The sequence below is a fragment of the Leopardus geoffroyi genome, chromosome D3 (assembly GCF_018350155.1).
Source record: "Leopardus geoffroyi isolate Oge1 chromosome D3, O.geoffroyi_Oge1_pat1.0, whole genome shotgun sequence".
Lineage (NCBI taxonomy): Eukaryota > Metazoa > Chordata > Mammalia > Carnivora > Felidae > Leopardus > Leopardus geoffroyi.
The window spans coordinates 53,216,447-53,243,541 of record NC_059339.1 but is presented as its reverse complement, the minus strand read 5'-3'; the positions used below and the strand labels follow the sequence as shown (position 1 = coordinate 53,243,541).

The window sequence follows — 27,095 nt, the reverse complement described above, 5'->3', positions numbered from 1 at the left end:
GAAATGCTGTTTGTAATGACCCTCTCCATTTGTTGAGGTCCAGCCAAGAAAATAAACCAAAGCCCTTGGATAAGGTTAAGGTAGGTATTTGTTTAAACACTTGGGTAAGATGATGGAATACATATACCTGTTGGGCTATCTTTTGTAAATGTGTCTGAATGTTTCCAGAATTATTAATATTCATGCAACAGATGGGCCCTTTACAGCACATATAGCTTCTTCCCTGGCCAGTAGATAATCTAAAACTAAACAGTTATCCAAAACTGTCTGCTGCATCAGGGCTGGGCTTTGGTGTAACAGTCCAGTGTGTTTGGCAGGGTGGCTGACAGGTTGCTGTTTATCTTAATGATTTGTTGTCGTGTGCCTAGTGGGGTGGCAGCTAGCCCAGTCCCAGTGAGGGATAACAGCAGACCTGTGCCCAATATAATGGGGTTGAATACTGTATGCTTTTCACGTGAGGGGGCAGAGATACGGATTGGGGGGTCCTGTTCAGCGATGTGTAAGGGTAGCTCCAGGGAGACTGAAGTACACTGGTAGGAATAGACAGGACTCGTGGGGGCTGGCGCGGAGGCAGATGCATTGGAGGTTGAGGGAAGAAGTGCACATATGGAGAGCCACGTATCTATGGCAGCCCCAGGGCATTGGACCCACAGTGCACACTAACTGCTTAATCAGGGAAGCTAAAGTAAGTTGGAAGTCCCTCCTGGATGGTTGGGCATTGAGGCCCAAGGCCACAGGGGTGGTTCTCCTTGGGACAGGGTGTAGATCATAAGCATCCATGTGGTGTTGGTTCCTAGGCAGATACGGAGGATTATAAAAGGCACTGGGGGCTCCTGTCAAGCATCACATAATGTACTGCAAAATGTCCTGCATGAGAGCAGTTGAGCACCATGGACAGAGGTCAGGCAAGCCACAGGGGCGTACAGGAAGAGCCTTTTGCTAGTCAGATGGGGGCAGGATCAATATATTAGCTTCGTAGGCCACTAACTTGGGAACAGCCTTTGTTGAGCCTGGTAAGATGTCTGGCAATTCTAGCAGCCCTCAAAATAAGCTGTGATTTCTGCCTATTGTATAAAAAATATTTAAGACTGTCAGAAGACTTGCATAGGAGGATTGTCTATTTTGTGTGTCCTAGTGGATAATTAGGGAACTGTATGGGTAATTGTCCCTCCCAGAAGAGAGACAAGCTCTGGGAAGTTTCTGGGTCCCTAGAGCAGAGGCCTTGGCAGCTTCTACTCTCAGAGGTCAGAGTTTGGGAGCCCAGATCCTGGTGCCAGGGCTGGGACATTCCAAGCGGTAACGACGTTAGCCTTCAAGGTGGGCTGGTGGTCTCTTGAAGAGCCCACAGTGCCTGAGCAAAGGCTTCCGGCTTGTATTTGAGCTGTCCTGGATTAGGGGCCCGTGATCTTCAGAACCACTCACACAGAGGGACTTTTGGTCATCTAATGAGAGAGTGAGCTGAGTTGAGGTGCCACTCCTCCATGGGGACTGAGAAGGGGCCTGGAAGCCCTAATATCTCCGGGGGCCCTCTTTTGGGTTCCTGGCTGAAGGGGGGAGAGGGGCCATTTGCCTTTACTGGCAAACAAGATTTGGGCTTCAGGAAAATTATCTTTTTCATGTCTAGCTACAGCATTAATGTGGTCTAATGCCTATTTTGCCATATCTAACATTGCTGTGAATTGTAACAGTATGGCCTTATAATTGGGTGGGGGTGCTTTAAGAAGAACTCCTTAGATTCTGGCCCCGAGGGCACCCTCTGGGTTGGAAGTGGCCAAGGGGGTCCGTGGAAGCATGCCCATTAGCCCATCCCAATTTTATATAAGCGAAGGCATGCTTCATCTAGGCTTGTCTACGCGCAGGGAAACCGAGCTGTAATAACTGTGATGGACGGACGGGCCTGGTGCCAAGCCATAGAAACACACATCCGGTGAGGCAGCTTCTTCCTCTCATCTCTGTGGACTCCGGAGGCTTGTGGGGGAGGTCTCTTCCTGAGATTCTATTCCTGTTTTTGTCTGCATCTCCTGCCCTGGTGGCTCAATGCATTTGGGAGTACTGTCGCTGTGGTGACAAGTCCAGAGTCTCCTCCAGGGTGTCTGTAATAAAATAGGCCCTCAATACCTTGGGTTGTTTTTTTCGTACAAGTTATGAATTTTGAGGACTTTGGCCAGTCTGGCCAGGGCACGCATCTCAGCCACTGTAACCAACAGTTCAGAGCCAGTTCCAAAGACCTGTAAGAGCCAATTTGTACCCTTCTCCCCCTTCCTATGGGCAGATTTTTCTAGAAAACCCTTGCATTTCTATTCTGTATAATTAACTTGTCTCCATTTCTTTTCACCCTGGTGGTTGGGTGTTTTGGTTGGAAGGATAGCGACAGGGGACACCTGGGATGGAGGTTGCCTCTTCCTGGACTCGTGCTGCCACACCTGCCTTTCTAGGTTGTTCCAACCAACCCTCCAAGTGGTCAGGGTTCCCCTCCACCAGTGCAGCAGTAGCTGATGTACTGGGGAAAGCTCCCAAGCCTCAGGAACGTAGCACCAGTGATTAGGCGTGTTGATATGCCACGCTGTTCGGTACTGAACAGGCCATCTGAGCAGGGGTCTTACAAATGTCTAGTGGTTTTTCAACCTCCACTGGGAACTTGGGAGGAGCCGGTACTGTGTGTTCAGGGGCCCTGCTTTTGTGGTGAGAATGTGTCCTGCTGTACCACACCAAGGATGGGACTCCTGACATCCCATGGGGTTGGGGGGGGGGGTGATTTGTGACAGCAGCAAGCATTGTGGCAGCATAGGAGGTTGTTGACCTCAGCATTGTGTCCACCCAGAGGTCCGTGATACCCCTGGTAGAGTCACCTCTCTCATGTGTTAGGGCTGGCTTTCCAAGCTCAACACCCTAGTCCTAGCCACCAACAGCGTGGGCCCAGCAGCCGGCCACACCTGTGGCACTAATCTAAGAGAACTCCCTTCCATGTCCCTGCCACTGCCCTGCCCTGTCCACTGTCCCTGCCTGGGGAAAGGCGGCAGGGTCCTGCTATTTCCGCTAGCTCACCTTGGCCCGGTGCTGGGACTCTTGCATGTGAGTATTGCAGATTACCTCCAGACCTGACACACAGCAGGGACTTGTTTAGGGACTAGTGGGAAACACACCTACTGCTGACTGGAGCCTGCTGGTGGTCAGCTTTTCAGGGGAGTCTGCCTTTCACTGCATCGACAATTTAGGGTGGGGATTTGTGAACAGTACGCAGCAGTGCAAAAACAGTGCCACAGACTGCCAGCAAGCAGTGGGTTCCTTCCCAGGGAGACTGAGTGGTCTGGGAGAGGAAGTTAGTAAGCCATTTGTAGCTCCAGGGCATTGTATGGGGGTACACACTGCACCCACAATCCCATCATTATCACCGGTTGTGTTGAGAAGCAGAACTGGTATATTGAATTAAGAATATCCAGATGCCACCCACATGGGGCAGGCAGGCGCTCCCTCAGCATCTGAGCTCCCACTTTGGGGAAATGAAACCCAGGGAGTCATTTTGACTGGAGTTACAGTTTCAGCACACCCACACAAAGGAAGTCGAGTCACAAGATTTAATTACTTCCAGATCCCAGAAGCAAGGGGGCTCGGTGAACTGGGGGAAGGGCAGTCCTCTGTTCCAGGTTGAATGAGCAGGAGAGAGAGCAACTATCACTTACAGGGTGGTTGGGGCAGAGGTCACTTAACTTTTTGGTGGGCTTAACTCTAAGTGATTGTTTTAAAAGGTGCCCTGGGGAAAAGCAAAGGAGGAAGTGATGGCAGGAATCCTAAAGTTGCATTCTTATCTCAATGGTGAGACTCTGGGTGTGAGTATGGTTATCATACTTTGAAATGCCGAGGCAGCAGCTCAGAAAAAAGAGTTGTTTGTCTCATCGCACCCCACCCCACTAATTTTGTGCCTCTTCTTCCTCTCCTCTTTCGGATCACGCTTTTACTGCTCCCAGTGGTGGCCATCCTATCTTGGAGGCCTGTCCCTTACCATCCGTCCCCCCTCACCCCCCAAATAGTACTGTTGCTGTGACCACTGGCATGACAACTTCATGCCACTGGGTTGTCTTTGGCCTTCAGCCAGTATGAGATTAAGATTTCAGAGGAAAGAGCAGCAAGCACATAGGAAGGCAGCTGAGGGCCTCTGAGGACGGTGCGTGGGGGGCAGGCAGAAGGGAGGTTGGACTCTGGATGCCTCATGCATTAGAGATGGTTAAGTGGTGGGCACCGGAGGCCCCGCCCATTGAGGAGAGAGACGTAAGACTTGCCTCTTCGTTTGCCAGTGCATGTGTGTTTGAGATGAAAACGCAACAGCAAATGAGACTGGAGGACCCTGCTGACAGTAATGATGATTACAGCTGTTAAAGCAGTCAAGCTGGGAAAAAGACCAAAAAAATTGGTTTAACAGTGCATATAGAATACCAGCCTCAGTTACTCATATGAACTGCCTATTATTTATAATGACTATCATTTTAGCAATCATGCATACCATTAAGTGCATCAGATTTATTTGTGTGAATTTTATTTGATTACAGTGGTAGATTCAGTCTTTGTCAGCTGAGCTCGTCCTTATATTGATCAGTCTTACGCTGTGACCTCCCCTTTCTCTTTGAGTTCATACGTTACTCTTTCCTTTTAGGTGAGCCTCATCTTTCTAAGATTAGCTACTTTGCATATCTTACCACCCAAAAGGCAGGGTAAAAGGCCACAGACTAGTCAGGAGAACTGGCAGACATTAGAAGTTTGCACTTTTTTTCCCCCCAGCTTACCCTTTGAAATGTAGACATTTGTATTTTATTTTATTTTTATTTTTAAATTTCTTTTAAAGTTTATTTATTTTGAGAGAGAGACAGCATGAGTGGGGAGGGGCAGAGAGAGAGAGAGAATCCCAAGCAGGCTCTGCACTGTCAGCGCAGAGCCCGACGCCGAGGCTCGAACTCACAAAACCGCTAGATCAGACCTGAGCCAAAACCAAGAGTCAAATGCTTAACCAGCTGGCATTAACGCCTGGCATCCGGTTTTTACAATGCTTCTCGCTGGCATGCCTGAGTGTTTAATGGAAGCTACTGATATTCCTGCCTAGTTAGGAGGAAGGGAGGGAGGGGAAGAGACGCAGTTGTGAAACCTTAGGATACAGAACGACAGGAGGAAAGGAGAGGGCTCTCTCAAAGAGGAATTGAAGGTTTTCTATGTGGAGTCATGGCCAGTCAGGCTCAGACGACCTGAAATGGGAAACCTCATTTGTTGGTATGTATTTTATGAGATGAAGAGGTTAGACCTAACTTAGTTCTGTTAGTTCTCAGTTCTGTTTCCGACTGAGTTAATGGAAATGACTTTCCACCCAAGAGTCATTTGTCATTTCAGTGGTACACAACAGAAAAGCTAGTAGTAAAAACACCTCCAGTAATATATTTGTTAACTCAGAAAGGGAGTGCCTGGTAGGCCAGGAATATCTTAAAAGCCTATAGTTTTCCAGTTTTGCAAATCAAGGGGATACTGGGTAGGTGCTAAAAATATAAATTGCTTAAGTTGTGTTTTCAAATTCTCTCTCTTAAGAAATGTCAGTAGAGGACAGTAGGAATAGCTAACGTATATTGAGTGTGTACCTTTGTGGTTGATGCTGTTGCTTGATCCTTCTCATGGCACTGTTTCATCTAGTGGACACAACCACACGGGGTGGCAGGTGTTACCATCTGCTTTTGCAAAGAAGGAGGCTGAGGCACAGAGAAGTTAAATAGTGTCCCCAGCACACAGAAGGTAGGATTTGGCGGTTTCCTGCCAATCTAACCGCTTAATTAACACTTACAGACTGTGCTCTCGTGCTACCTAGGTTGACTATGTGGAAATTAAAAGTAGTTTTAAAATATGTGACTAAATTGTCAAATTACAATAATAAGCTAATCTGTAATGACATGCAAACGTTTCCCAAAGAATATTAAAAATATTTGCTGTATTAAACAATTTGATTTCTCTTATCTTTGGCTGATTTACCAAAGATAGTGGAGTGGTTTTATAATTTATCATCCAAACTAAAACTGAAAGGGAATGATACTAACAATTATGGGGTGATAACAGGAATAAACTGTACTGTCCTGGCAACTAAGTTATGCCATCAGCCCTACCGATTGTTGTTTGTCTTGCTTCGTATTAAAACAATTCTTCACGTGTTTGACCTTCTAGGGGGATTCCTCAATGTCAATGTAAGTGAAATCAGTTTTGATGAAATTCATCAACTCTTCTCCAAGGATTTAGATATTGAGCCAGGAGGTCACTGGAGGCCTAAAGACTGTAAACCCAGATGGAAGGTGAGGTAAATTTTTTCATAAGTAATATAATTGTTACTGTGCATTTGAGGAAAAGTGTGCTTGATTCAGAATATATAGTGAAATATATTTGTCTTGAAAATGTAAGGCAACAGAATTTTTGTATTTAATGTATAGGTATTGACAGTTCAGATAGGATTTAATAGTGTTGCCTGGGAAGGCTGTAACCACACCTCTGCGTATATACACAATATGTGCTCGTGCGTTGTCTCTTGGAGATCCTGGTAGTAAATGCCTCATTTGAGATTGGCTTGGAAAACAGATTTTTTTGTCACCATTCTGTTTGGAATGGGCAGAGGCTCTGACTTTTCTGCCTCCTGCTGCTGTCCGCAATGCTCATTGTCACCTGTAGGTATGGCCCTACCAAGTCCTGGAACTGTGACTTCCAGTTGGGTCTCACACTGGGGTGTTCTTAGAGTCTCAGCATCCTCAAGAGGCTGCTTGCAGGTCACAGTGGGACACAAAAAGGAGAACTTTGGGTTCTTCACCTCTGTTTCAGAAGGCAGAGCACAAGCTTTTTATCTTTTTGACTTGTTAGACTTCTACTTAATGTTTTGTTTGAAAAACTCTAAGGGAATGGTCTGCCTCTGCGGTTTAAAATCAGTTGTAAACCCTGATTTAAATCAGAGTTGCTCACAGTACTGTGAAATTCGCGAGTGGGTGCGTATGTATATATACATATATATATATACACATACATATATATATACACATACATATATATATACATACATATATATATGTGTATACATATATATACACACATATATATATATGTTCCTGTAAGGTGGTTATGTTTGAGTAGGAAATAGCATTTACAGAATTCAGGTGAAAACTACAGAGGATTGAATCAATAATTATATCTTGGAGGATTGTGATATAGCCTTAATTTGGGAAAAGTTTTCAGTTCCTCTTTTGAATATTAGTATTTTGCTAAAATATTTGTCTTTTGGTACAAAGAAAAATCACTGCTGTGAAGGAGAATGTAGATAAAAGTGCTCTGACTTAATTGGCCTTGAACTCTTTGTGTTGGGGAAGTGTGTTATTTCTATCTGCATCCCTAACACCAGATAACACTATATTATCTTGTCTGAGGTAAGCACTAAACCCAGTTTTGCTGAATTGAGGTTACAAGACAAATAAATGTCTTGTTACATTTTTTTTTAAGTTTATTTATTTATTTTGGAAGAGAGAGCATAAGCAGGGGAAGGGCAGAGAGGGAGAGAGAGCCTTGCTCTAAATTATTAAATAAATGTTAGGGTGGTTTTTTTTTTTGTTTTTTTTTTTTTTTGTTTTTTGCCTCAAAGAAGTTGTGAAACTACTTAAATGGATTCCAGCACAAATTTTGGCAAATCATTTATTTTACAGTTGTCTGGTCGGACTCCGTTAATAAATGAATCTTCATATTTCATGATTGATTTTTCTCACATTTGTATACAAAATAGGACCTAATTTACACAATTCTACTTTTAAAACAAATCCTGGGCAAATAAATTATTTTTCTTGGGTGATGAGTATGTTGAATGCTAATAAGAGAAAAAAGCATCATTAATCTCAACAGCTGTGGGATAGCATAGAGGTTGGTCTTCTGACGTGTTTAGGTGGGGTACAGCATACTGCTTAGATGTGCATTGTGCGCTGTGGTAGAGCAATTTGGGATTGGGAACATTTAGTGTTCTTGTTCTTCCTTCATTGGTCTATATCAGACATTGGATTTTAAATTTTATGGTTTGCTTTCTTCTTCTCACTTTCCGGGAGAAAGGTATATCACACACAAGTAATTCTATTTAAAGATTTTAGTAGACTATAAACTCCGTGTGAATGACTAGGTAACAATATTGAAAGTGGAGTTCCCAAGAGCAAGCTAATTCAAGGATCTAAAAATAAGCTTATTTTATTTAGGAACCGTATGGTAATGCTGTTGTTATTTCAACTTGATGCAAACCCTTCTCAGAATACAGTTTCTGGTTCTGAGCTATGCAGCTAAAAGTATGAGAAGAAATTTGGACATGATTCAGAGATGACTGGTACTTGCCGTGTTTAACTAATTAAGGACATTCCCCTTCTCTCCCTGCCCTCAACCTGTTTACATTCTAATGATGTCCCATTCTAATCTTGGAACAGAGTTGAGAGAGAGGGAAAGAAGGAATTACTAGATTTATGTTAAACGTCTGCTACCAACGTGATTCTTAATATTTGAGGTTCTTTTTCTTAAAAAAAAAAAAAAAAAACAACTAAGTTCATTAATGGCCAATTAATTGGAACTGAGAGCTTTGAAACTGAGTGATTTCAGCAATTCTCAGGTATTTTGAACACTACAGGTTCCCGTGGAAAACGGGTTGGAGCACAGATTGGAGGCCTTATACAGGCAAGCTTATTTCTAAAGGGGTTTGGAAGAGGAAGATGATAATGCTTTTCTGGACATTAAAAGGTGAAGTGTTTACCTGTGACCTTGCTTTTCCATGCAGGGGTCAGGTGGAGGTCTGAACTGGAGGTCTAAAGCCTAAAGGCTTAAAGAAGCAGGCAGCTGCCTGCTGTGGGTGTCTGCTCAGAGGCAGGGTTCCATATCTAGTCCTCAAAGATGACTCTTAGCATCTATTTCAGAACTACCCAGGGTGTTTGGTAAAAGTGAATATTCTTGAACTTAGTCCTCAGATCTGATTTTATTGGTGGAAAGGGACAAGAACCTGCATTTTTTTTTTTTTTTTTTTTTTTTTATCAAGTGCCTCCTGTTTGAGAAGCTCCCGCAGACACTGGAAATGGGGAGGATGAGGACGATGGACCAGAAACCACTGACGAAGAGAGAGCACAGCAACTTCTACTGTGTTCCGTCTTCGTCAGTGGCACAGAGCTACCGCACCCCTCAAGTAGGCAAGTTTGCAGCCAGGTCGTCTAGGGACACTGTAGCCGGTGGTGTGCCTGAAGTTTGAAAGTAGGACAAAAACTTAGTGGGGAAAATGTATGTAGTAAACACTTTTCTTGCTAATCTCATGGTGAGTATAAGAGCACATAAGCAAGCAAGAAATGTAGGTGCAGAAATTCAGTAAGATTAGTGGCTTAAAGTGGGAGCAAACTGAATGGGATAATTTTGCTTGAACAAGAGGTGGCGAGGAGGGATTGGTGAAGATGAAGTGCTGTTTTGCAGAAGATAACGACCAGATGTTGTCTGTCTCTACTGGAAATGCATCAATGGGAGAGTGGTTCGCACAGCAAATTAGGGCACATGTGAGAAATGTCCTGAAGCAAAGGTTATTAAACCTTAAATATATTATTGCAGAACCCTGAGATCTTCGTTTTCTAGACAATAATTTGTAAACTGTTGAGAATGTCATTCCACCGCCACAAGAAGGGACATGCCAAATGAATTTTTAAGATACTGTTTTGCTTTATTTTAATAAAAAATTTGCTTTAGGCATGTTCAAAATATTTGATAATGGTCACATTAAAATGTGGCCATTTATTTGCTATTAAGACAACAGTTTAGCTTATTTTGAATTTGCCAAGACACTGGTAGTTTTTTTCTTTTATAATATTCTCAGTTTCCTTGTAAGGTTAAGAAAAAACCCCACAAGTCTTGATATTTTAAATGCTTCATTGAACAAATTGCTGATTTAGAGGCTACGACCTTGTCTATTCTTATATGTTCAACCCATCACTCAGCATAATTGTATTTAATTAATGTGGACCATCTTTAATGTGGACTTGGCAGCTACTTAATAGCTTCTTCCTTTAAATATCTTCCTTTAAATAATTCGCCTTAACTGCTTTTGTAGCCCATTTACATTGTCACAGGAGGCTGCCTTGTGGCCAAATTCAGAATGAGGAAGGGCAAGCTTGACCCTTACTTCTGCAGAAGTTACCACACTGTTCACATCTGGTAAAGCCAGTGGTAGGGGTTTGTTCTTGCCATCTGACTTCTTCCCCTTCTTTTACTTTTCATAGTCGTTTGCTCTAAGAGTGGACGTAGGGGTCCCTAGCTGCCTTGGGAGTTGTGTTGCTTTGGGTGTTCTGTGACTATGCCAGCAATGAATACTGGACACCCACCAGCAGGTCCCCAGTCAGTGGGATGTGTGTAGAATGAGCAGTGGCCACCATGTTGGGGGTGGGCAGACTCTTGGATATGAGTTAGCCTTGCTCCGGCAACCTTGTGGTCCTTTCATTCAAGAGGTACCTTATGGGTGAACCAGAAGGGAATGGGATTAAAAGTGCGGCTGGCAGAGAGGCACCAGAACCTCTTTAGTTCTTACAACTCACTGAAAATAAAATAGTGCACACATGAAAATATCAGTGTCATAGCAGCCATTGTCTCTTTTTCTGCTGTCTCATCAGCATTTAGGGAAAACTAGTGGTGGTGATTCTAGTTTAGACATCTTCAGTTTTGCTAAACTATCTTTTGTGGGTTTTTTAAAATGAAACTATTTTAATAATTTAAAAATTTCTCTATTTATCCTGGTAATGTAAAATACATTAGTAAATGTTACTATTTTCTGTTGATTGTGTCTAACGTCATGACCTGATTTTACAAATAGGACCAGGTCCTGAACCTATGCCTTCTCAATTATTTACATTTATTCATTCAGTAGTAAAAATTATTTGGTATAGGTGAAATTTTAGTAATTCCCAGATATAATGTTCCTACAAAGTTTTCTCTTAAAACCAGTTTAAACTGTATTTTAAAATCCAGAATATAAAGTGACACATAGATACTGTAATTAGATATATTTTGACTGTTATGCTCTTTGAAAATCTAATGATTTGGGGATTTATAATCTGTACAAAACATTTGTTTTTATTTCAATTTGCATTAGAAAATTCACAATTATAATAAAGCCAGTTTAGCTAAGAAAAGCAATGTTTAGAAAACATTTCATCATTTTCAAGGACAAAGTCTAAATTGTAGGGTAATTTAGCTTGTATGACAAATCTTGGATCCAAGAAATAGAGGATTTGAGTAAGTGGTGGTTAATAATTATTCATTTATTCCTATTTTATATATAGATGGTGTTTTTTAGTCTTGCTTTTAAGAACCCCAATAATTTTTCTTTCCCCCTAGGAAAAACATCGATTTACTGAAAAACTACTTAATTTCCATATATGTGTTTTTTCTTTTGTTCTTTACATTAGGTAAAAAAAAACACATTTCTTTGGATGAATTTCTTTGTTTTCTACTGCTTACATTACTTTTTCTTTGTTAAGCTTAACATTTTAATGTAATTTTACTATCAATTTCATTTTAAACTCAGTATTATCCTACCACTGAAAAACATAAAATGTATCAAAAATTTAATTTTACATTTTGATTAAATGAAAAATAACTAATATTATTATGAAACTTCTATGATATATCTGTTATATTTCTCAAAAATAACTCTAGGCTGAATAAGCCATGTGTAAGATAGTAGATATTCAAATGGAATGTCTTTTAAATTCAATTTTAAAATCATGAATTTATTATTTACGATCTAATTTAAAACCTAGAAGTTACTCTTGACACATCCCTTCCCCACCCTCCTTATATCCAATCCATAAACCAGTCCCGTTAATTCACTTCTCACATGTTCCAAAAATTCATGTACCTCTCTTCTCCTCCACCCTCACCTCAGTTCAAGCTTCCATTACCTCTTGGCTTAACCAGCTCGCTGAATCGATTTTTGGCTTTCTCCAGTCTACTCTCCACAGTAGTCTTTGCCGTCCCCAAACCTGATTTTATCAGGCCTTTGAAGTCTTTCTAGGACTTCCATGGTGACCATACGATAAATAAATATCACAATGTAAGGAATGGCCCTCAGAACCCACTTACACCTTCCAGGTTCACAAGACTGGAAATGGAACAAAGGCAAAGGCCAGGTCTATTTTTTCTCACTGTTGGATCTCTAGTGAGAAAATCTATGAAGGTTTGACTTTAAAATTTTCAGAAATTTTTAAGGATCAGTTTTTATCTTTACCTCCAGGGCTTGCTGTGCAATATTTATCTACATATGTGACTATTTTGTTTTTAAGGTGGCAGTTCTCATTCCTTTCCGGAATCGCCATGAACATCTCCCAATTTTTTTCTTGCATCTGATTCCAATGCTCCAGAAGCAGAGGCTGGAATTTGCCTTTTATGTCATTGAACAGGTGAGAATATTTTTCAGAATGGTAAGTATAGTGGAACTTGAACTCTTCGATATGGTGGGATTAAAAATGTTTAGGGTGAATCTTTGGTTTTATATTTTGGTAAAATCTCATTTGGGATTAAGCGTATTATATATGCCACATTTTGTTAATCCATTTATCAGTTGATATGTTCCTATCATTTTTAATCATCACGTCTTACCTATTAAGGTGAGATGTTGTTCTTGAATTATTTTTCATATTATCAGCTAATTTTTTCTCCATAAATATTCTTCATGTCTCAGTATTCCATATATACAATTTCTTTCAGTCTTATTTGAACCCTTTGGAGATATTTGCCATACTTTTGTTTTTTTCCATTCCTGTCATTACCTAGTTTTATATTAAGGTATCATCTTGGATTTCTTAACTTATCTTTCCCCCACCCCACCTCCCAAACACTAGGGCATTTCCTGAATTTTATCAGTGATTTCTTTTTTTTTTTTTTTAAATTTTTTTTTTTTTTTTTTTTTTTTTTTTTTTTCAACGTTTATTTATTTTTGGGACAGAGAGAGACAGAGCATGAACGGGGGAGGGGCAGAGAGAGAGGGAGACACAGAATCAGAAACAGGCTCCAGGCTCTGAGCCATCAGCCCAGAGCCCGACGCGGGGCTCGAACTCACGGACTGCGAGATCGTGACCTGGCTGAAGTCGGACGCTTAACCGACTGCGCCACCCAGGCGCCCCTATCAGTGATTTCTATGTAGCATTTCTAACATGTGTATTTTGTTTGTATTTCAAATATATTATAATTTGGCTACTTTGGGCTTGATATTGATAACCTCATTTTATCCTGATACTCCTTCTTTTTACTCACACTAAACCTGACTAAAAATATATTTCCTTATTTATCAGTAGACATAAAGTGACCTAGCTTATATTATTAGATGCTTATGGGTATTTCGTGTGGAAAATATTCAAGTTTTGTTCCTAAGATTATTATATTTAGTATGTTTTTCCATCTCCTTTGTGGCTTATTTTAGATCTGTTCTTAGCTTTTTGCCTCTATTTTTACCCCTGTGAATGCTTGCTATTTATTAGAACTTACACTTCCCTGTATGTAAATTACCCCTGTCAGGTTTGTTCCTGTGCATATGATGATGCATATAGTACATCTATGTACTTTTTAATGTAACAACCTGTACTATGAAAATGGATTTTTTTTTTTTTTTTTTTTTTTTTTTTTTTTTTTTTTTTACCTGATAACAAATCACAATTTCTAGCTACTTTCAGGATAGCCATAAGTAAAAACTTCTAGGTCAGTTTTACCAACTGCTAGTTTCCTTTATTGAAATTTCAGTCTCCTTAATGTGTTGGGAGGTGAGACGTCTGCATCCGTGTTTTCATGGTCCTCCACTCTCCCAGCTGAGCTATTGAAGAGGGCACAGTGTCAGTGTTTGTAAAGGGATATTCTTCTGAGAGTTCAGAACCACTGAATTATTTTGTGTGTGTGATAGAGCAACCTTTGCAAAGCAGCTAAGATCCATATTTTATAAACTCCTTAAGTCTAAGTCTCAGCCTTGATCGATATTAATTCAGGCCCATGTAGTTGATAGTGGGTGGTTTTGAGGTAGTAACATCTTTACCACATATGAAATAGAAGAGTGGCTTTTCTGCTGGACTGGTGCCCAGAAGTGCTAAGCAATTGAAGTTCGGCTCAGAACTTCAGTTAAACGTGGGAGGTTATACACATATTTACCACTTCTCCTTTCCAAACACCAAAAATGAGAGTGAAAGAAAAAAAGGTTTTAAACCAGAAGGACAAAGTGATGGTCATCGAGAGATTTCAACACATTTCTGGAAGTCGGGGAGTAGATGGAGCACTGATGACTCCCTTAGCAAAGCAGGGGATGTTCGAAGCCCCGTGCTTGTTGAGGGTGATTGTGACAAGAATGGAGGCAGTCTGCTGGACAAGCTCCTGCAGGTCCCGGCACTTGAGAGATGTCACAGACGGACTGTAGCGCTGGCCATAAAGTCACGGGATTGATTTTAAAAGTTTGATTACAAAACAGTCACATTCCCAGTTCCTCGTCTTTGCTCGTGCTGCCAGGTGATTGCTGTGTCTTGTAAGAAATGAAAGTTTATCCTGTGGAGAAACCACACCAAAGTCCTGACTGTGCCAGCACAGCCAAGCTGTGGGGCCTCGAAGCAGGAGGGGTTGAGTGAGCCTGCACACAGACCCTGGGGATCCTCAGGCCTTTTCTCTGTCTGGGGTTTTTGAAGCTAGCAGTTAGAAATGAAATCCCCCCAGCCCCTCCAGCTGACAACAGAGCATAAGTTGTGTCTTTATTAGAGAAATAGATTAGCCTCAGAAAGGAGATGCCTGATGTTGTACTTGGACATCTCCAAAGGAAAAGGCCAGCTCATCGCTTTATCACCTCCATGAAGCCCTTTCATTCATTCAACAACAGGGATACAGCAGGGAACAAACCAAGGCAAGGCCCCTCGTTCTGGTGAGGAGAGATGGGCAGTGAATCGTTCATGATGTGGCAGGTGGTGCTCGGGGCTAAAGATCAGGGCAAAGAGAGCAGTAAGGGCATGGACACGTGTTCTTTTGTATAGAGTGTTCAGGGAAGGCCTCTCAGAGGAGGTGAAGTTGGGGCAGCCCTGACTAGAATAATGGGGAGTGGATTCCAGGCAGGAATACGATCCAACAAGAGGGAGAGTAGATAATAGAGACAGTGAAGGGAACAGATAAAATCCTCAAAGAACAACAAAAGCTCATAATCAGTATCCACAGAGAATAAAGATCATGAATCTGCAAAAATAGGACATCATGAAGAATAGTCAGAATAAGGAAGTTACTATAAAAGAAAATGTCATTATTAAAACGTAGAATGCTAGAAGATCACTAAGAAAATAACTCCTAAAATAGAACTAAAACATAAGAAGTTAAGAAGATCAATCAGGACAGAATGTCACGGGGGTAACCACTTCCAGGATGGCCCGCAGGGATTTTGCCTCTGTGTAACTGGGCCCCTGAGTGGTCTCCAGCGAATACGGGCTGACTTGCGTGGGCAACCAAGCTGCAGAAGGACAGCATGTGGCTTTTGAGGGCAGGTCATAAAAGACCTTGCTGCTTCTGCCTTGGTCTCTTGGATTACTTTCTCAGGGAAGCCAGCTACCAGGTCATGAGGACACTCGAACAGCCCTGTGGAGAGGGAACCACATCATCTTGGCAGCAGCAACTTGCCGTCTGGGGGAGTGAGCCACCTTGGAAGTGGGTCCCCCAGCTGAGGCCCAGACGTCCTGGAGCAGAGATGAGGCGCCGGTGCAGTGCCGTTGGCATTCCCCATTCACACTTGGTGGTAGACTTGCTGAGCAGAGTTCTGGAAAAATAGAGCAGAAAAAAATCGGGGAGGGACTGGGAAGAAAATGACCAAAGAAATAATACAAGAAAATTTCCCAGAAGGAAAGACATGTCTTTGGATTAAAGGGGCTCACATGTGTATGCAAGTAAAATACTGACCTGCTGTGAAGCATTTTATTTCAAAATTTTAGAATACAAATTAAAAAGACAAGATATTGAGAAGGTTCTATAGGAAAAATTACCAGTGATTATGAATCTTCTTGGTAACACTGATAGCTAGAAGATTGTTGAGCCATGCCTTTATAATTCTAGAGGAAATTGATTTTTTAACCTAGAAGTTTTTACCTAGCCCATACATCAATCAGGTGTGAGGGTAGACGGATGGCATTTTCAAGCATTCATTGACTATATATATATATATATTTTTCATGCACCCTTACTTAGGAAGCTGTTGAAGGGTGTGCCTTAGCAAATAGAGAAAGCCAAATCAAAACGGGTGATGTAGGGAACAAAGTCCTAGGATGAGAGTCACATGTTGTTAGACCAGTCCAAACTGGAGCAAGAATCAAGGGCAGCGGGAGCTGGAGTCGGGCTTGAGGGGGTGGAGAAGGAATTGATAGGTGACTTGACGTGTTTGAACTACATCATTACTAATAAGTAGAGGACATATCTATTGAGGCTTTTGTACAGAGTAATAATAGTTGCATAGAAAACTAAGAAAACAGAAGACGGTCATTAATCCCAGTTTGAAAAAGAAAGTGGAATCCTAATTCACTCAACACTCCAGAAATATTTATGCAGTCCTAATAATGCAGATACTATTGCTTTTACCAAAAATTATTATATAACTACATTGGGAAAATGGATGGAGGGGCAGTGAGCGTGGTGGTGTGAATCTTCAATGACCACGGTACGAAGTCAGTGGACGGTGTCTAAAGTTAACGAAGCAGGGAAACATCAGAACTCATATTACCTTGCAATATGGAGAAAAGTACTAGTATAAACTACTAGAGCAGGGGAAATGCTTTACTTTTGGAAGATGAACTTATTTTTATGATAAGCTATTAAATATTATGTCCACATTTAATAAAAACAAAATTTTAAAACCTTAAAGGAAAGGAGTTTGTTCAAGCTGATGTTGATGTGCCAGTAATGACCTTATAATTTAATTCCCTTTCCTGTATGTTCTCTCCTTTTCATTGGTGAAGAAGGAAGCTGTAAAAAGTAAAGGGATTTCTGTTACCTCAAGTTAGTGTGGGACTCGGGACTAAAAATTCATCATTTCTCACTCTGAGGCAGCACTCTGGTGGTGACCATGTTGTGTGTCTCATTTGCTCCTGTCATTGTCCTTTTTTGCTGTCTTTGGAAATGATTTTGAGAAATATTGCTAAGGCATGGATAATTGCTCTTTAATATTCCTCAGGTGTAGAATGAAACTTTTTACTGCCGATGCACCTTAATAAAACTTTCCTCGTAAATAAAGGGGAAGTGGTAATTCTGTAAGAAGTTGGGTTCTGTGTAATAAGTTCCCATTTTCTTGTCCCTTAAAGTGCTCTTGGTCTTTATCATAAGCAAGAATAATAAAAACAGAAAGTGGTTGTTGCCTGGGAACTTTAATATACTTTTCTTAATAATAAAAGAAAATGGTTGTAATAAAGAAGTTGGGTTTTGTGTAATAAGTTCCGATTGTTTTCGTCTCTGAATATGTCTGTGTCTTTATTGTAAGCATTAACAATAGGGACTTAGCTCTCTTTGGCCTTGTTCTAGAACAGAAGGGCTACTGCATGCCGAGTCACAGTTCATTTCCTGCTTCTCTTAGACTTGACACACATGGAAAACTTCACTAAAAAATAGAACCTGTATTATTTTTCATGGCTTTTTTTCCTTCGTCATAAATGATCTATATTCTGATATATTTGGAGTAAAACAGAAAGATGAATTACATCATTCTGTAAATCTGGTGATCTGACAGTACACTAGATAACAACAGTGTTTTCTTCTCTGAACCAAAGCACGAAAGAACATAGTGTATCTGCATATTTGAAGATCCTGAAATATTTCATTTTATGTAGTTGATTTGGATGTATTTACAATTATTATCTCACCCTGAATCAACAAGTTAGAAAAAAGCCAGATGACAAAGGCTGACCGTATTTGTGTTTTTCTCTGCAAAGACCGGCACACAGCCTTTTAACCGTGCGATGCTCTTCAATGTGGGCTTCAAAGAGGCCATGAAAGACAGTGTCTGGGACTGCGTAATCTTCCACGATGTGGATCATCTACCCGAAAATGACCGAAACTATTACGGTTGTGGAGAAATGCCGCGTCATTTTGCAGCAAAGCTGGATAAATACATGTATATGTGAGTAATATGCAGTCCTCCTGATGCCATACAGTAGACTCACAAAGTCATATCATTGACGTGGGAGTTCTGTTACTGTGCCTGGATCTGAGAGGGCTCAGAAGCCTAAAGAGTGTCTTTAACTCCACTTCGTCCTCACAGGGAGCCAGGATATAGAGTCACTTGCCTGCCCTCTGGGTGCTTCCTCACTCAGAAGTTTGCATGTGGGGTGGTGGGAGAGAGAAACCTGGGTTCTACATCAAGCAAATGTGGACTTAACTTTTGGTTCCCCATTTAGCAGTGATAGGACTTGGTTAGTTTCCCATACCTCTGCTGCTGGTGTTCTTGTTTCTTGGAGTCAGCCCTTCCCTAGGGCTCTGTGAGATCACGGATGTTGGGCCTCCCCTGCGTAGGCGCACATAGCACGTGACGACTCCCTTCTGCTTCCGCTTTTCCCGTGGTTTGTTTTAGTGCAGGGAAGGCCCTTTCTCTGCAGTGTGTCATTCTCTTTCTAAGTTCTGGGTTCTTGTCTTGCCTTTAATAGTAGAAGGCAGGGTTTTTATGGTGGTTTTTTTTTTTCTCTCTCTGACTTCATGTACCTTGAAATGAAAAGTCATCGGTGCTGATAGTAACTGAAATTGACACAGAAGCATTTACGTCATCACAGTTTTCCTGGCTGATGGAAGTGGAGAGAAGACAGGCAGCCTAGAGCAGGGCAGATGGTTCCTACATCACAGTTTTGCCTGCTCCCCAACCTGCACACTAGAGAAGGCAGACAGTCTCCTGGACATGACTAGGTTAATCAGCACTAGGATAGGAAATGAATGCCTTTTTTTTTTTTTTTTTTTTTTTTTTTTTTTTTGCTTGTCATTATTAACAAACCTTTTCCTTACTATTGCAGTGTCTGAACTCCAAGTCCGACATTACCATGGGCTTGGGGAAGATCATCCAGGTTCAGGATCTGGTTCTTGGAAACTCAGTTTTGGTTAGCCCAACACAGTCAAATTAGATCCAGAGTAACTGATTTTCACTAAAAAACATTATATAGATCATATAAACTAAAAATTTTAAATTGATTTTTCTTACTTGAAAACATTAACTTTTAATGTAATATGATCCTCAGATCTACCTAGACTAACCCCACGGTTAGTAGGGTATCTTGGAAGTTTGAGTAGAATGTAGTTTAGGGAGAATGGCAGCAGATTAAAGAATAGGCCTGATAGTGGGTAGACTTCAGGCCATGGGATGAAGCCTGATGAAGGATCTCTGCCTCTTAATGGTGCTCACACTCTGATGGCTGCTGACAGAAAAGCCCAGGCCCCCAGATTAGTGACTCTCTCCCTTTGGACAGTGTGAGGTAAATACTACTAGATTTTTTTGTTGATCTTCTGTTTCCTCTTCTTTAGTTTATTTGTTCTACCTTCATTTTCTCTAATCTTTCTCCATCGGGTTATAGTACAGTTGATTATTTCCACTCAAGCAGAACAATAAGTGGAATTAACGTACTTGCCAATTTGTACATGTTGATCAATGCACAGACACACACATTTATCTATATCTGCCTCTCTGCTGATCTTCAGGTTTCTCCCAGACCACTAGCCTGGGGAACAATAACTGACTGGTATGGGAAACACAACAGTGCCATGAATGCCTGTTGACCCTGTTGAACCCCAACTGGTGTTATAACTATGGAATCCTTACTTCCCAAGTGTGAGCCTGTGCAGTCTCCTGGGGCAGTGATTGTCTTTGGAGTCAGTGTTGCTTTTATTGTCTTTGAGTGCTTTTGGTCCATGGTGGGGCCAAGATTGCTTTCTCCTGCAACCAGTGAGTTCCATGCAGGAGCTGCTTCTCCCTTCTTCCGTGGCCACACAAGATCTCAGCTGGCACACAGCACTTCTTCCCCGCGGGGAATGAGGTGAGAGTCCCTCCGACAAAAAATGAGATCTGCTCTCTCCCTCTGTCTGAGGCAGCTTTGCCATAGTCCTGGCCAGATTTCCCTTATCTTGATTTACACAAGCTGTGCATGGTCGTGTTTTCCCTACTGGCCCTCCACATTTTCCCCACTGGCCCTCCCTGGCCTCTGTAGGGGCTGTGGCATGCTGCTTCCCGATAGCATTTTGGGGCCACAGGAATTTATTCAGAACTAAGTCTAAGGATGCTACCTTGAGATCAGAAAAACAATATGTAAACGAACAACTTAGTTTGACAAATTCCTTGGAATATGAGTTAAAGAAAGATAAGGAAAATAAAATCCAAATTAAAAACTACCAGGTAGTCATTTCTCAGAGAAAGGCAATTACTGTATGATCTCAGTTGTATGTGGAATCTAAAAAATAACCAAACTCACAGATACAGAGGACAGATTGGTGGTTGCCAGAAGTGGGGGGGGGGGGGGGGGGGGATGGGTAGGCAAAATGATTGAAGGGGGTTAAAAGACATAAACGTTCAGTTGTAGGATAAGTAAATATTTGGATGTAATGTACAGCATGGTGACTGGAGCCAATGATACTATATTGTATATTTGAAAGTTGCTAAGAGAGTAGATCTTAATAGCTCTCATCACAAGAAAATGAAGAATTTTATAACTATGTGTGGTGATAGATAATAACTAGATTTATTGTGGTAATCATTTTCCAGTATATACATATATGAAATCATTTTGTCATACATCTAAAATGAGTATAATGTGTTATATGTCTACTATATCTCAATAAAGTCATTTATATATATATATTAGTACATTAGTACGTTATCTATATATTAGTACATACATATTAATATGCATTTATATATATTAGTACATTAGGCATATATTTGTAAATACCCATGAGTATTATGGTATCATATCAAGCAGGTATGATTATCATAAGAACAGGCAGCTAGTTATTTCAAAATTAAATGCTAGAGTTGTCTTTATTAATTTATTTTTATCCCAGCCTCTGTAATAACACATTTATAATTAAGTTCATTTAATTTAGGACATTTTATTAGCTTAACAACATCTAACATTTCATGAACAACTATTGATGTATTTAAGCAAGTTTACTTTGGTGTGGAAATCTCATACAATTTTTGAACACTGGGCTTTGAGTCTTACAAAGTAACAATATTGAATATTAAATTTCAGTTATCACAAGTGTTTTATTTTGCATTTTACCTCACACATTTAGATGCTTCACTAGAATATAAAAATGTTTTGTTTCTTCGTGCACTTTACATTTCCCAGAATATGATTTAATCAGCACAGTTGTTTATATGGAAAATAAGAGTGTATTTTGCAAAGCACATATAAGACTGAAAACTTGATTTCATACGGCAAACTGTTTTGATTTCATTTTTAGAATGCTGTATTCTGCTTTCTTTTTAGTCTTCCATATAAAGAGTTTTTTGGTGGTGTAAGTGGACTGACAGTGGAACAATTTAAAAAGATCAATGGTTTTCCTAATGCCTTCTGGGGATGGGGAGGAGAAGATGATGACCTTTGGAATAGGTATGTTGAGGTACAAATTGCTTAATAGAGTTTTCTGTAAATTTCCTTTTATTAGTTAAATAGCACTTTGCCATCCTGAGGAAAGATTTGGTGGGGGTGGAAAATTTTTGAGGTTCCTAAATCCTATTTTGTGTTTGTCCCTTTCTTCATGAAGAATGCCTTCTGTCTTCACTTTACAGAACAAACTGATGGTGACTGGAGGGGAGGTGGGTAGGGGGTGGGTGAAGTAGGTGATAGGTATTAAGGAGGGCACTTGTGATGTGAGCACTGGGTGTTGTATGTAAGTATTGAACCACTAAATTCTACACCTGAAACTAATATTACACTGCATGCTAACTAACTGGAATTTAAATAAAAATTTGGAGGAAAAATAAAGAGTGCCTTTTGAAGTTGACAACTCTGTAATGATTTCATTCTGTTGCATTTTAATTGTTTTTTTTTTTTTTTTGAGAGAGAGAGCACAAGTGGGGAAGGGGCAGAGGGAGAGAGCAAATCCCAAGCAAGTTCCACACCCAGCGTGGAGCCTGATGTGGGGCTCAGTCTCACACCCGTGAGATCATGACCTGAGCCAAAATCAAGAGTCAACGCTTAACTGATTGAGCCACCCAGGCATCCTTCTTTTGCATTTTAACTTGAACTTACGTAATCAATTTTATGTCAGATTTTATTCCCTGATATTTTCATTTCCATGTATTATAGAGTTCACTATGCTGGATACAATGTAACAAGACCAGAGGGAGACTTGGGGAAATACAAATCTATTCCTCATCACCATCGAGGTGAAGTCCAGTTTTTAGGACGGTAAGTTTAATATCACTTTCAGATAACAAAGTTTCAAAATTATTTAATGTATGAAAGATTTTTTAAAAAAGCATTGCACCCCACAAAAAAAATCTCCAGGGAATTGTCTGTTGATATTATTTTTCTTTATCTAAAGAAAAGAGATATACATATGTATTTATGTTATATTAATGAGAAAAATCTTCTCCAGGGACTTGTCTGTTGATGTTATTTTTCTTTATATAAAGAAAAGAGATATACATATGTATTTATGTTATATTAAAAAGCCCAGGTTACCATTTATATAAAAACTGTTTCCTGGAGGCGCCTGGGTGGCTCAGTCAGTTAAACGTCCAACTTCAGCTGAAGTCATGATCTCCCGGTCTGTGGGTTTGAGCCCCATATCGAGCTCTGTGCTGACAGCTCGGAGCCTGGAGCCTGCTTCAGATTCGGTGTCTCCTTCTGTCTCTGCCCCTCTCCCGCTCACACTCTCTGTCTCTCAAAAATAAATAAACATTAAAGAAAAATAAAAATAAAAAGTGTTTCCTTAAAACATATTACTTCATAAAGCATTAACATAAAATATTTTATTTCTTAAGGATGCCTAAGTTGTAAGTGTGCAAAATAATTTTTTCAGGAGGCATTTTAAAGCTAGTAAAAATGCTAATTTAGAATGGTTTAGAATGTTTTTTTTAAGTTTATTTATTTATTTTGAGAGAGAGCACAAGTGGGGGAGGGGCAAAGAGTGAGGGAGAAAGAATCCCAAGCAGCAGGTTCCATGCTACCAGCACAGAGCCCGATGTGGGGCTCAAACCCGTGAAGCCGTGAGATCATGACCTGAGCCGAAACGAAGAGCCAGATGCTTAACTGACTGAACCACCTAGGTGCTCTGGTTTAGAAGGATTTTTAACTATGCATGAAGAATTAAAATTGTACAGAGCTTTGAGCACTGTAATTACAAGAATGACCTTGAGCATATTCATCAGCAGTTTTTTCTTTTTAAACATGTTGCCGTTATTTTTCATTTTCTTCTCTAACACTGTAGGTATAAATTACTGAGGTATTCAAAAGAGCGTCAGTACATCGATGGGTTGAACAATTTAATATATACGCCAAAAATACTGGTTGATAGGTTGTATACAAACATATCTGTAAACCTCATGCCAGAGTTAGCTCCAATTGAAGAGTATTAAAAGAAGTAGCTGTCCTGGCAAAGCTAGACCACAATGCTGATCACAGACTTGGAGTGTATTCTAAATGGAGGTCAGTGAATGGACGTGTCACAGTGCCCTGATCCGTGAGAAGAACCAGCTGTCCTTAGTGTTTACGGTGTGAGATTATATGCTATCACCCATCCTGGACTCTGAGACACTCGCCCACGGCAAGCACTGCGGAGACTCAGTGCCGTTGCGGAAGTCTGGAAGTTAAGAGGGCCTCCCTACAAAGAGAAAATTTTTATACTAACATATATAATTTAATTCAAGAGAATGCTTTATTTCTGTTTAAACATGTTTTGTATATATGTGATGTAAATTAATGTGTTCAAATTGTTGAAAAAGATGTGTTGCAGTTTTGCATGTAATTGGTCATGCCTTTATTAGACTTTTCTAGACATTTTTATTTGCATGGAAAAAAACAATGCAAATTTATGTCACTAAACAAAGGTTAACCCTTGTATGAAATGAAGGAACTGTCAATAATTGACAGCCAACTAATACAGTAAGTGGTTATACTAGTTTTGAGCTTTAGACCTTCAGCCTCTTGTGTGGAAGACACAGCTTTCTTAGGGTTCTAAAGGATAAGAAGAAAGGAGTTAAACAGCTCTTCTTCCTACCAGAATTACCTGTTTTTTTCCTTGGCTTGCAATCTCATCAGATTTTGCTAAGTCACAGCCATATTGTTTATGCACATTGCATGAGTATTACCAAGAAAATCGTAAACGTTGTGATGTAACACGATATAAAGGACCTCTTTATGTTAACTGTCTTTCATGTATCTTTGGTGTAATTGTCAGGGATTTTGTGCCTCAAAAAATGTTCCCAAGGTTGTGTGTGTTTGTACACTGTATTTTTTTTTTTTAATTCATAGTGAACAGCACTTTTATTATTTCTAGTTCAGAAGAGCCAAAAAACAATTTTCATTAAAAAAAAAATCAAAATGATTTTTTTTAAAAGAATGAGCTATGGAAAACCCAGTAGTACTTATAATATACAAATGAATTATACTATTAGATAAGAAATTAAATGTTCTATTTTTATGAAGATAAATGCTTAGTAGATGAAAACAAATTTTAAGTTTAATTCTGGGACTCAGAATTTCAAGTTTTGAAGGGAACCTTTAATGCCGGCCAGTTTTATTAGAACTATATATTTTTTTCACTTTTAAGAAATTACATTTCTGGTATTCTTAAAATTGCCTCACTGAAAGCATAATTTAATAGAATTATATTAAAATACATAATCAGTTATTTAAACGCGGTGACATTATAGGACACTGCTCTGAGAACAGGTCTTACTATCTGACATCCAGTGTATTGCTTTATCTTAAGGTTGGGTGAAGTTTTCATGGCAAACCAAACCGCATCCTTACTTTGAAAATTATCCACTGTAGTCAACCAAAGAGTCTACAAAATCTTAACATTTTCAGAAATTTAAGACAAAAAATTATGCATCTCTTAAGTGAGTCTGCAAAAACAATGAAGAACAAAAGAAATCTATCTATGAGGGGTGTTGGGATAACATTTGCCTCATGGATTGTTCCCCTAAAACAGAAACAAAGTTATTTATCTCAGCTTTAAGTTTAATTGTGAAGTGTTATTTTTTTATGGCAATATTGGCAATACAAATGACCACAAATCAAATCATAAAATAATTGAATTTCTTATACTTTGAAAAAATGGATTGCTCTCCCTTTATACCAAACAGAATTTTCCATATTTATTTCTTAGAATTATTTCCAAAATATTTGCCTTCCTTTTTTTTTGGTGGTACTCAAAATAACAAAAAAATCGAACCTTCCAAAAAATAAGAGATTTGTTCTTAATTTGTGTATCTGTTCGTTTTGGTCTCATAGCCAACGCAGTTTGTTTAATTTGGTGAAATGCAAGACGGTTGGGAATGTTAACATTTGTAATCACTAACAAGATAGTAGGGGCATAGGAGCATAATTAATCCAATAATACTTAAATATTTTTTTAATACTTACATATTTTAATTGTGGGGAAAATTAGGGCTGTTTCTGAGTCTTATACGTAAAACATATATTTTGCTTTTGAAAGTGAAGCTGCCCACATTTTGGAATCTTCATTTTGATACACACTCCACAGTTTCAGGAGCACTCAGTTCTACTAGTATCTGCCTTATTTTCTTGGAAGTCTAATAGCAATTTTTGTTTCATGAGTGAGCCATATTACTTAGCTTTCTTCAGTTTTGAATATGCTATGTCATCCTGTGAAAATCATCTCATTAGTTTCCTTTTTGTCTTTTCCGTTTCCTTTTTGTTTTGTTTTGCTTTTTAAGCGCACACCAAAAATTGATTTTTGCCTATAAAGAATGACTTTTATGTGTTTCCGTAAGAGTGATATATACACTTTGCTCAATTATCTTTATTTTATGAAAATAAACCTATTCCATAAAAATTAACAAGTCCATTGCAAATGCAAATTCTCTGTCGTTACATTTGGTGGATTTATTAGTGACTGTGTATTGATCGCCTGCTCTGTCAGCGTGAGGTATGTCTACAGAAAACATATTTTATTTCTGAACACATCCAATCAAGCAAGTTGAAACCTTTCGAAAATTATGAAGACATCCTCTGATAACTTATCGGTTGTATTTCTTAGTTTCAAAGTCAAGAAACTTATGTACGTAGACATGGCACTCTTACAAGGTCCCTATGGCACTACTGGGAAAGTTACATAGTGCCTTTCAACTCCAGAGAGAAGTAATGATTAATGGATCTGTTGGTAGAAAAGAGATGGAAAAGTGTACACATGAGTATTTTTTTAAATCTACATTTAAATTTGTATTTTGCGAAAAGGTGTTCAATAAGAAAACTTCTTTACAGTGTTATGCAAACACGTGATTATGTATCAGAAACTTGCTTAGATTCCCTTTCCAACCAAAATACTGCTACCCATTTTAAAATAAAATGGAAAAATGACCAATACAAAATTCTCCTTCTTTCGGAGGCTTCCTACAAGTGAAAGCAGATTTTGTGTCATTTTATTTGGCCTTTCCTTGTATCTGTTGTATTTCTGTATGTGCTCATTAAGACAAATATTAGCACTCTGGATTTATTGCCTTGTATTTGCAAGTATGCCAACTGAGAGATCTAAAATGGCCAGTGTGGTTTATCTGAAAGAGGAAGTGTACTTAAAATCATTTTAGTTATTAGATCTGAAAGGCTTCTACATAAATGCACTGAAATAAATGCTAGTAACTTCTTGTACTCTCATTTTTTTTTTTTTTTTTTTTTTTTGCTTCTCATGGAAATGTTTGTACTTTTTTATCATTGTCTTTTATGAAATACAATGTTCTAAAGACTTTGTGTGACACTGTAGTTATTTTCACTCAGGAACTTTTTGGGGGTTTTCTAGGGTTGTTGTGTTAGTTTTCCTAAATTTAAGGTGAATTGTTGATAAATACCTTGGTTGCACTGGGATTGCAACAGAAGCATGAAGTGACCACA

The 27,095-nt window shown here is 39.6% G+C and overlaps 1 protein-coding gene across 3 annotated transcripts in view; it reads left to right on the top strand.

Annotated features, from left to right (window-relative positions):
• Positions 1 to 26,855, top strand: part of B4GALT6 (beta-1,4-galactosyltransferase 6) — a 67,362-nt gene extending 40,507 nt beyond the window's left edge. Inside the window, exons 2-8 of one of the 3 annotated variants that reach the window (XM_045456874.1) lie at positions 5,668 to 5,766; positions 6,190 to 6,314; positions 12,333 to 12,449; positions 17,970 to 18,157; positions 21,504 to 21,626; positions 22,326 to 22,427; positions 23,452 to 26,855. In XM_045456874.1, coding sequence (XP_045312830.1) covers positions 12,402 to 12,449; positions 17,970 to 18,157; positions 21,504 to 21,626; positions 22,326 to 22,427; positions 23,452 to 23,599 — 609 coding nt within the window. In that variant the 5' untranslated portion in view covers positions 5,668 to 5,766; positions 6,190 to 6,314; positions 12,333 to 12,401 and the 3' untranslated portion in view covers positions 23,600 to 26,855. The remainder of the gene's footprint in view (positions 1 to 5,667; positions 5,767 to 6,189; positions 6,315 to 12,332; positions 12,450 to 17,969; positions 18,158 to 21,503; positions 21,627 to 22,325; positions 22,428 to 23,451) is intronic. The other 2 variants (XM_045456873.1, XM_045456875.1) reach the window with 2 other exon arrangements.
• Positions 26,856 to 27,095: the final 240 nt, after the last annotated feature.